The sequence below is a fragment of the Pleuronectes platessa genome, chromosome 6, assembly GCF_947347685.1.
Source record: "Pleuronectes platessa chromosome 6, fPlePla1.1, whole genome shotgun sequence".
NCBI classification, from domain to species: Eukaryota; Metazoa; Chordata; class Actinopteri; order Pleuronectiformes; family Pleuronectidae; genus Pleuronectes; species Pleuronectes platessa.
The window spans coordinates 5989533-6000528 of NC_070631.1; the positions used below are offsets into that span (position 1 = coordinate 5989533).

Sequence of the window (10996 nt, forward strand, 5' to 3'; positions counted from 1 at the left end):
TGAGGAGGAGGGGGGGGGGGGGGACTGCTTCATGTAGGGAAGAATATTTAACTTGTCTGAAGTGATGATATATTTGTCTTCCTTAAAAACACTGGATACTCTTCCTCGCCCCTCGTCGCGTGCAGCCACTTCCTCAGCTCCTCGTTGAGGTGGGAATGTTGCACTGCTCTGTACAAAAGGTGCGATGGGGGGGGGGGGGGGGGGGGGGTAGTTGTGTTAGTCGGCGAAACGCCACGCGTCACGCCTCTGATTCCCTGATGTGCGCACTACACACTTTGACGGCATTATTTTAACTGTAACCGCGTAAAACAAAGCGTGCATTGTGACGGGGTCCTCATAAGTATACAACATATATAACAATACTTCATAACTTGGCCTGTGTTATATAGATATATCGTTTACTCGTGTACTTGCGTTATCCAAACTGTTTCCAACAACGCTCAAACCCAGAGAAAAGTTATTTAAGGACGTTTCCTTTTGGTCGCCTTTGCCCAACTCTGCTATAACGTCTGGGGCAAACAACGCAAAACCCACTGCTAGCCAGTTAGCCAGTTGGCAAGCTAGCCAGTTAGCTGTTTGTACTGGTCAGGCATAATGATTGGTGGTTTTTCGTTGGCGTTTGCTGCATAACGTGAATAAAGTTTTATTTTTACTTCATCCGGGGTCATATATGTCGACAATGGTGGTAAAGACGACAGCTCCCATGATCCCTCACTGCTTCACACTGTATAATGAAATGATTCACAGGCAAATCTACGATTTGGCAACGTACATACAGAATCCACACCGTAGGGCAGAGTCTTACCAGTTCACACCATCCTCCCTCATCTCAATGCCTCACATCAATACTGTGACTATAGGATGTGAGAATAATGGCTCCTCTGTGATCTGCAGGGACATGCGCTGGAACAAAGGAACCATCCTGAAGGCCTCGGTGGACTACATCAGGAAGATGCAGCGAGAGCAGCTGAGGGCAAAGGAGCTGGAGATCCGGCAGAAGAAGCTTGAACACGCCAACAGACACCTGATGCTGAGGATACAGGTAAATAACAGCTCCGACCTTTTGATACACAACAAGGGGTCAGAAGGGACCCGGATCAGGTTCTAGTTTTTCTAAATCTTTAGAGTTAATTAATTTCGTAGTTCAGTATTTCAGGTATTCCTCAATTAACTTGTTTTTGATAATCACAAATTGTGATGACTACCCTTCTAATGCACAACATGGGTCCAGAATTACTCGTATTAATTTTCTATGTAGTCTCATGCATGGCTGAGTTGAGTTAAATGTATTTTATCATTTGATATTCCAGGTATTCATTAAATATCTTGTTTTGATAACCAGAAATCAATGTTCTTACTTACTTAATAAACATAAATCTTGTATTTAGGGAACAGACTCAGAAACCATGTGACAGAACGATATATAGAAATCATTAGTTTAAAAGGAAGCTTACAGTGTGTGTTTCTGAGTTAGAGACGGGGGGGGGTTCTCATCTTTAAGCCCACCCCACCTAAAACAAATAGATCCTTCCCCACCTTTTGAAAACATTAGTACACTTTCTGGAAATGGGTCAGATTTCTGGGAGAAGCAGCAGAGGCACTAGTTTGCACAGCAGTGTATCTCAAAGCGTGAACTCGTAACTGATTCACCACGAGCATCAGTGTGATTCAGCTCGGCCGGCCGTGATTGATGGGTCACAGTGTGGATTCGTTATGCAGTAATTAATTAGAGCGGCGTGTTGCATCATCAGTGGAAATAGGAAAAAGGATTTTTTTACGAGCCACAGTCAAACAGCTGTTTTACTTCTGAAGCACATGTCATACACAGAGGTAGAAATGCATTGTGTTGTGTCAGAGAGTGAAATGTGTGTTTGGTTGTTTTACAGGAGTTGGAGATGCAGGCCCGGGCTCACGGCCTCAGCATCGTGTCCGCCCTCTGCTCCGCCGACCTGGGGCCCCGGGGCGTCAAGATGGAGCCCTCCCTGGAGGACTGTCACCCGGAGCTGTACACGTTCCACCCACACCACCAACACCACCCGGCCTGCACCCCCGAGCCGCCCGGCGCCCTGGAGCTGAGCGACGGCCACTCCAACTACCCGGACGGCCACTACAGCGTCCAGGGCAAGCACGGCTCCAAACTCAACGACATCCTCATGGAAGACAACCAGTCGCCGGTGAGAGGCGGGGACCCTTTGCTCTCCTCCGTCTCCCCGAGCACGTCGAAGGACAGCAGCCGCAAGAGCAGCGTGAGCATGGATGAGAACGAGGAGGACTGTTAGCACCCCCTCCTGGAAGACAGCGCACCTGCATCTCCTGCAACAGCATCCTCCAACTCGCCCTCAGCTGCTGGACTCGCTCTCCTCTTTGTCTCATTTGGGGTTTTTGTTGTTTTTGTTGTTTTCCTCCCGCCCGTGTTTACATGCGTTGAATCTTTTTTTTTATTTTGTTAGGGTTTGTTTTGTTACATCTTTTGTCTTTTCAGCCCCTGATTTCAAAGACTGATTTTAAAGTCTGTTTGCTTTTAATCAATACTTTGATGACAATGAGGTACAAAAGTAGAAGTTTTTGTATTTAAAACAAAATATATATATATATATATATATGCATTTATCTTTGGATAGACGCTAGATTATGTTTATGTTTCTATTGATTCCAAAGAATCTAGGGAAGTTATAAATCATGGTCAGACGTGTAGATATTCTTGTGGTGAGATGAACACTGCTTTTTAAAAAATCATTAGCAATAATAGAAGAAAAGAAAAGTCTATTTATTACTCTAGTGCTTTACACTCCTTGTGTCTTAGATTGAACTTGAATGTGCTGATGCCTTATTGAGATGTGTAGACATCGATGTTGTGTTGCTATACACATGTTTTTGGCTGTTAGCTGAGTCTTCGTCAGTCTTCCAGTTGAAATTTCTTCCCTGACAAATATTAATCCTTTGTAGATTTGATCTTATTTATGTATCTATGTAAACAGGACTTTATATACCTTTATGTACACATTCCCCTTTTAAAAAAGAATATTTATAATGAGGCTTTTGAAAGAGCCCGATGAAATAAAAGCCAAAAAATACCAAAATATAAACATCTCCTTTTTTTGATAATTAAAAAGAACAGTGAGAGTTAATCTTACGCTTTTATTCAGTGTTATGATGTCGAGATGATGCACAGTGATCCAGTAACGATAGAGAACGGTCAAGTTTCACAAAATCCTGCCTCACCCGCCCCGTGCTGAGTGACACCACATACATCACCAAAACATTCCTCACTGCCAAAACTACTGAAATACTCCCAAAAAAGAAATAAGTAAAGAATTTACAATAAAACGTGTAGAATCTTCGCTCCTGTCAAAATGAAGGAAACAGGCTTCACTCTACAGACCTGAATGTTTTTACCTTATTCTACAAATATTTAATATGTGATTGGTTTATTAAAGATGAATCACTTTTTATTATACTCTTGTCTGTAGGAATCAGACGAACATACTGATCGTCATACGTGTTGATTCTTAGTTTTTATAATGGTCCATTCATTTACTAAATTATTGTTTTGTTTTTGTTTTTACACCACTGCGATGACATTTCACATTCAGTACGTTGTTTTTATTTCCTTTTTTTTCCATTATGTGAACATTTATATTGCAACGGAGTATAAGGAGACCGCTTTGGGATTTTGTATGAAATGCATGACATTGTCAAAAACACTGGAATGACCTCTGTAAACTGAAACGTGGTTTGTTTTGCCTGTTTTCTTTTATTTTGTATCCAAGCATAAACTAACTATTGTATTTTGGGCTTTTTTTTGTTTTTCAAATGCAAACACAACATTGGATGAGATTGTATATTCTTCCTGGTGTGTGGTTGAGCGACTTGTTTTCAAACTACCTGTTACAGCACAGCCTCCAACTATGCAACCGGCTGAAGTTGTGCCTGTCGAGCGGCGTCACGGCTCCACAACGTGATCTCCTCATGAATCAGTCTCAAGCAGTATCTAAGTGATGATCTTTTCTGAATTAATTTAAGTGCCTTACAGTCGTTTATTTTACCCTGATGATGCAACTTTGTGTTTGTTTTCGTTGTCCGGTGCTTCGTGGACTAAACCGCAGGAGTGCTGAGTCATGCCTTAGAGAGCAACACAGTATACGACACGCTGACAAAAAGAACACAAGACCAAAGTGTTGGGTAGAAAAAACACAAGTGGAGCATTGTGAAATGAATCCTCGTAAAAGTAAAGAGATACAAATATGCAATTAAACCTCTAAATTCTTAAGTTATGACCATTGATTGTTGCTGGTGTTATTTTATCATTCTTATTCCCATATTGTTTTATTTATTTAGTAAATAACTGTATATTTTAAAGTGCCTTTTTTTTTCAAAACGTCTGTTTTTATTTCACAGCATGTTGTCATGAAAGCTTTAGATCAGAGGAAATGTTGATATGAAAATAAGAATGATGAAACAACTTGTCAGAGCAATGCTTGAAGTTAAAAAGTATTTTTAAAACTGCAACAAAACCATTTTAAGTGTCCAAATAACTGATTAGACATTTGGTTCGGTCTCAGGATTTATTGTAAAAACATTTTCATTGCCACAAGGTCACAATTTCAATTACACCTTTACTTTATGATTATTTATTTCACAATCTCCTCTCAGTTCAGTACAGAAACATTTGGAGCTCTTTATATTTTTGTTTGTGCATTGTGTGTTTTCCTTGTGAAGGTCAAGCTCTACTCTGAAGAAAGTGTTGTTTTTGTTTCCAAAGTTGTTCTGAATATTCATTTTGAGACTAGTACGAATGTAGTTCAAGGTGATAACTGCCAAAAAATGTGTTGCCAAAAATCAAAGTTTATATAAAAGACATGAAGAGATATAAACCGCTGAGCTGAAGCACCTTTGTTTCTGTGTTTCTGCTTCGTAAGTAAAAAAAAAAAGAAGCAATACAACATGATGGCAATCAAACAGTGTGAGAGTGGAAGCAATAATCTCAACTGGAGATCCACTTAGTTACTGATCCCTGAGCTTTCAGGCGCCTTCATCAAATGACCTTAATGTGGATCTGCGGTCACGTGATAACAATCTTTGTGTTGTCATATCAGACACAGCAGCCCTGATGAACCTGAAAGCTCAGGAGACATGTCGATTTATTTAAGTGGCCCTCTGCGACCACACCAGTCCCAGGTACCGAGCCTTAACACTGCAACACACCCAGACCTGTAACTTTGCCCTTTGACTGAACCCAGATCAGCTTTTTTACCTAATGGAAACTGATAAATCATCCAAACCCTGAAATGTGACTGAACATCAGCGAGACACACATAGTGACAGCAGGTTATTCAAGCCCTTCGCTATATGACTGATTTCTCCATGAATATCCCAACTGTTAATTATGATGATGGGAAAAACATTATGGGTGAACCACTAATGAAGAACCATGTTATCTTATGTCGGACCTGTGCTCGTTCTCATCCCTGTGGCTCAATGCAAACACGTTCTCGGCTGATGATGCTACTGTTCTTATTGTTACAGTTTATATGAGATGAATGTAGCAATTGTGACTGTTTCAGATTAGTGATCTCAAACTCGTTGGTACTCGATGTGGAAACGATGTCGTGAAAAATATTAAAAGTTTTATTTGAAAGTTGGTGGAGCTCGTGTTTTTCTTGAGATCTCATCATTCGCACCAAGTATTTATAACTGACGACTGTTTGTTTTAAGATGGGCGACATGACAGCTCCCAAAAATATAAGTACCCCCCCACCCCCCACCCCCTCCCTGTTAGTGGATGGGACACGGTCCAAATTATGGTAAAGATGATTTCTGTCAATCTAGGTGTATCCTTGTTGCACTAAATGTTTAAAACACACTATAAAGTAGATATAAGCACATTTTTAAGTATTGATTGATTGATAAAAAATTGCCTTTTTATTACAGAGATATATTTCATAATATTACCAGTATGTTTTACTGGAGGACATGTTGGTTCTCTTATGAATCATTAGCAATGAGGCAGATACATTAACAGTTTGAAATTATCCATTTAGTAAACACATATTGCTCATAGATGCTAAACAAGTGGATGCATTTCAACATGTCCCAGAGGGAGCGAGCTCATTGGTCCACTTCTCGTAGGCTTGGCTGAGCACATTCTCCTCAACCATGTCGTGGAAGATTTCTGTAAAAAAAAAAAGAAAAGTGTTAATTAACATTTGTAATCTCAGAAATACATTTTGTTTGGTTGGTATTTTACTCTGGGCAGCAGATTGTTGTCAGGCGGGTTTGATGGTGTGTTATTCTACCTGCTTGTCCCAGTCCTGTGGGAAGAGGAATCCTCAGGGAGCCGCCGGAGTGCCTCAAACGCTCCTGCAGGGATTTGTGTATCAGGGCCAGGGTGCAGTCCTGGTGCCACACAGGCAGCTCCAGGCCCAGCATGCACTGGATGATGCGCTGCTTCTCCTCTGCTGTCAGCAGCCCCCTCTGGTGGGCCACATACACCATGAAGGACATGTCGATGTTCACCGCCTCCCCATGAAGCAGCGCTGGTAAAACTCTCTGTTAGAAATAACAGAGATTTGTATAATTCTCAATCCAGACCAGTCCAAAGGGAATAAAAAAGAAAAAACAAACAGAAACATAACAGAAGCTCCTGTTTGACCATTTCTAATTCGGGGCTGATGAGGTGACCAAAATCCACCAGCCGGTCCAAATCATCCTCCCATAGGTTGGGAGCCAGTTCCTCCAGCATGGTTTCAATGGCGATCCGGGTGGATGCCGCAGCACTGTCCTCGTGTCCGGAGCTGTCGGTGCCGTCCGGCTGCAGCTTGGTGTCCAGCAGCCTCCGGCCCTCGGCCTCCAGCAGCTGGAACAGGCCCGGGTGCTTCATCAGGGCCATCTGAGGTCAAATGGAGACAAATAGAAGAGAAACAATTAGAAAGTTGGTTTCTGCTTGAAGAGGCACGGCCGTGCAGAACCACATCATTCTATCACTAGCGTATGTATTTCCCCACGATTCCAGCAACAACAGCAACTATCGGCATAAGAATCAGGAAGTTAGTCTGCAAACATTTGCTTGGATTAGAAAAATGGTTATGATAATAATAATGATATAAAAACTTTATTTCTATTGCACCTCAGCATTTTTCTGTGTAATTTAAAACAAGGTTACAAAGTGCCTCACAAAATGCATTGAAACAAAAACAACACAAAAGAAAACAGGAAAGAAAATAGTCAAAAACAAACAACATCCATTTAAACCGGTTAGAAAATCAGGTATTGAAAGTGTTTCCTATAAAAATATGTTTTGAACAATGATGTAAAAACAGACTGGGAGCTTCTCTATCCTCCTCTTCCTCTTCATCACGTAAATGTCTCATCGATACATGTTGCTGACTTCTTCCCCAGGCAACTATGGGTTATGAAAACCAGTTTGATTTCTTAGATATTCAATATTCCTGCCCATGTATAATATTTCTGGCAATAGCGTTATGATAACAATTTCTGTACTGTGTCCTTCATCTCTGTCAGACTTTCTTCTTGTATAAATACTTCTGACATTAAGACACTGCTTCACTTATATAAGACACATGTCTTAAGCTGTTCATTTGTTTTATTCCAATGAGAGACATTGTGATTTGTGAATATGGGCTACATCAATCAAATTTGATTGATTGATTGATTCATTGATTGATTCATTCATTGATTCATTGATTCATTCATTGATTCATTGAGGCATTAATAAGCTCCTCTTGGTCAGTAAAAGAACAGGTTGAATTGATTTCTAAATATATTTCTCAGATGCATAAAGTTATTGACACAGAGGCTTCAAAATCTAGTTGTGAATCTAATGTGGCTGTGGATTTCACATCAGTTATCAGGAGGTTAGTTTGACACACTTCAGGAAAATCACTCTTTTCAATCCTCAACGATGATGCAACAACAACCTTTAACATCTCTGCCATCCCATTGCTGATCTGACGCATTGGAAGAGTTTGGAAAAACGAGCGATCTAAGAACGTTGCCGCCGGCGGGACGTAACTTCCCAGCTTGTTTTTCCCGCCGGCGAAGTTGACCCCTGTCTTTGCCCCCACGCTGGCGTCCACGTAGGCCAGCACGGTGGTCGGCACCCGGATGTACGGAGTCCTCCGGCGGTAGAGAGACGCCGCCAGGCCCACCACGTCCAGACAAACCCCCCCACCGATGGCTATGATTGGCTCGGAGCGCCGGTCCAGACCAAACTCATGAACCTCCTCCAGGATCCTGGTCACTAACTCCATGCACTTGTTCTCCTCAGTGGTGGGCAGAGGGAGGATCTTACACACGACGTCCCTGGACTCAAAGTAGCCGAGCACCTGAGAGCCGTACAGACGATGGACGACTTCATCGATGACGATGAATCGTTTCACAGGTTTGGATTTAGCTGCGGCCTCTTTCCGCTCCTCGCCTCCTAAATGACCCCACAACAAAGTGTCGTTACTGGGATCCAGGAGGTTCTGGCACTGAATGACTCTGTAGGTGAACACAATCGGGCTGACCACTGTCCAGGAAACTCCGTGCTCGGACTTCTTCTCATAGCTGAAGGTAGTTCACGATAAGGCAACAAAAGAAAAAAGAAAAAATGAAAAGGTAATTAGCTTTGGTTGAAAGTTTTTTTTCTGTGCTTTGTCATTGATCACAAAAAACTAACATCATAAAAATGGTGGAAAGTAACTGAGTCAGATTTGAGGTACTTCTACTACATTATTTACATTTTATGCTATTATTTATTCATGCTCTCTACCCGAATACATTTATTCAACAGCTTAATTTGACTGTATTTATAATACATACTAATAAACATGACCATATTAATGCAATATTAAAGTATGCTGCGAAAACTGAACACATAAACATGAACCAGGTCAGAAGAATGACACGACGTTATTAAATTATGACTAAACCAGCTACATTTACCTAGAGCACTTAAAAGTCCCATGAGCCTTTGCATTCATACGTCCAATCAGAGTGAGTGTCTCACCCAATTTGTTTTTGTGAGTAATGAAGATATTGTTAAATGTTAAAATAACTTTTGATGTTTTGCAAGAACACTCCAAAGGAAAAACTTGAGTAAAAATTACAACGTACAGAACACTTGATTCTGAGGGATGATCTGATATGGAAAAACTAAATTATTCTGGGTTTTGTTTGCGGTCAAAATTTGTCGAGATGTTGTCTATTCGAACGTTTGATGAATCATGACTGGTGCATATAAATCTCTGAGAGAACCCTGGCCTCCTCAAACCAGCACAGAGGGCAAAAACACTAATCTCCTATGTGAAAACACCAAAACTGTCCATAAGGAAAAGGTTTTCATAGTGAGACTCGATATTTAGAGAGAATATTTTAATAGATCTGCTGTTCCCACAGCTGTTGTACATGTAAGTGATCTCAGCCTGAAATAGAAAAGTACAGGACCTTCCCCAGTCTGTGAAACATGAACATGTGACCAAGAAGCATACAGTGGAAAAATGAACACATTATAAATGTAGTTTTATTATATTATTATTCATAATAAATAATGAATTTGCCATTAAACATTTACAATCCAGAATTATCTCTCATACCCAAATCACACTAATCATTTAAATACCTGACCTGGATCCATTTAAAACTCAGTACTTACATTTTAGCATGACTCAACTTCCCCTCCGCCCCCTGCCCCTGCTCTGTCTGTCTGGTCCATGCCCCGTTCACCTGGACCAGATCAAACCTGGTCTGTGGTGAGTGGCTGCAGTCGTTAGGTGAAAGCATGGTCCCTGAAACCCCCGGCTCGGCCAAATGTCCTCAGCCTACTCTGTGGAGTGACAATCTGGAGGCTACTGTACATGTAAAAGGTCAGCGGAGACCGAGGGGGGGGGGGGGGGGGGGTGGATATATTTATCTAATCACACGTTACAGCTGACTTAAGTAGCCTGTCCCTTGTCAAATGAACTTTTCGGGGAGGTGTCGGTTCTCTCACACGCCCACAGACACAGATCTGCCAGTCAGGAAAAGTATTAATACCACACTGTATAAAATACTACGTTTTCTAACGTGGTGAAATGTAAAATAACTCAATTATGCAGAAACATGTCCCGACATTTATACTATTACATAGACCACTACACAGATTATCATGAGTCAGGCATTAAAAAGCTTCTCTGGGTATATTTTGCATAGGACTGCAACTAATGATGATTTTCATAATGGACCAATCTGCTGAATAACAAAGTCCAAAGCGACACCCTCACATTATTTGTTTTGTATTCAGGGGAACGATATTTACGAGTGTGTGCAATTCTATTGAGTCTGACTCTATAGTGGATATGCAGCATTGGAAAGATGGGAGGAGTAAAGTGAATATCAGTTGTGCAGCATGATTTTAAAGAAATGTACAATGTGATGCTGTTAGTTGGAGGAGAACTCATGGTGCAGGTCAGAGGTCACGGTTTCAGCGATAGCACACCTCTGAAATCTCCATGGCAAACTCCACCAGGTCGCCGGCGTCCTTACAGGAGTCAAAGAAGTTACAGTCCAGCTCCAGCCGGCGGCCGCAGCAGCCCTGGCCCTGCTCGTCCCACTCGCTGGCCGCCATGATGTACTTGTACGAGGGGAAACAGCGGCTCACGGCCCTCTCGCAGGTATCCGGTAGCAGGGCCATTAACTCATGGAAACGACAGTGCAGACAGGAGAGCAGGAGAGCTGCACAGTCGTCTGGTGGTGGAGGTGGTGGTGGTGGTGACGTGGGGGGAGCAGAGGAGAAAAAGGTCAAAAAGAAAGATGTTAGATTCTCAGCATGAAGTGAAAATCTCTGAAAGTGTCATCTGGTGCACAAATCAGGATATGATAGTGTTGTTAATGATTTATGTCTCATGGTATGCATCAGCTGCTCTTCCCTTCGAGCAGTCATGTACCTCCTGTTCCGGGCTGGTAGGAATCCTCTGAGGACAAATGGCTGCTGCTGCTCTTAAACTTGTCAGAACAC

General features: G+C 41.8%; 2 protein-coding genes across 12 annotated transcripts in view; one reads left to right on the plus strand and one right to left on the minus strand.

Moving 5' to 3' along the window:
* Positions 1-5641, plus strand: part of LOC128442359 (microphthalmia-associated transcription factor) — a 30817-nt gene extending 25176 nt beyond the window's left edge. For all 11 annotated transcript variants that reach the window (XM_053424780.1, XM_053424785.1, XM_053424784.1 and 8 more), the window contains 2 exons: positions 895-1042; positions 1887-5641. In XM_053424780.1, coding sequence (XP_053280755.1) covers positions 895-1042; positions 1887-2279 — 541 coding nt within the window. In that variant the 3' untranslated portion in view covers positions 2280-5641. The remainder of the gene's footprint in view (positions 1-894; positions 1043-1886) is intronic.
* Positions 5642-6083: 442 nt separating this feature from the next.
* On the minus strand, positions 6084-9783 carry LOC128441904 (2-epi-5-epi-valiolone synthase). The gene is made up of 5 exons (XM_053424024.1): positions 9656-9783; positions 7938-8568; positions 6653-6889; positions 6297-6549; positions 6084-6172 (listed from the first exon to the last, which is right to left on the minus strand). Exons 1-5 carry the CDS (start codon positions 9781-9783, stop codon positions 6084-6086), a joined length of 1338 nt encoding a protein of 445 aa, XP_053279999.1.
* Positions 9784-10996: the final 1213 nt, after the last annotated feature.

Excerpts from the sequence above, each read along its gene's own strand:
- LOC128441904 (XM_053424024.1), bottom strand. The coding sequence starts at position 9,783 with ATGCTTTCACCTAACGACTGCAGCCACTCACCACAGACCAGGTTTGAT. Across the intron at positions 8,569-9,655 it reads AAGTTGAGTCATGCTAAAAT|CTATGAGAAGAAGTCCGAGC; the intron begins GTAAGTACTGAG and ends AACTACCTTCAG. Across the intron at positions 6,173-6,296 it reads CACAGGACTGGGACAAGCAG|AAATCTTCCACGACATGGTT; the intron begins GTAGAATAACAC and ends TTTTTTTTACAG.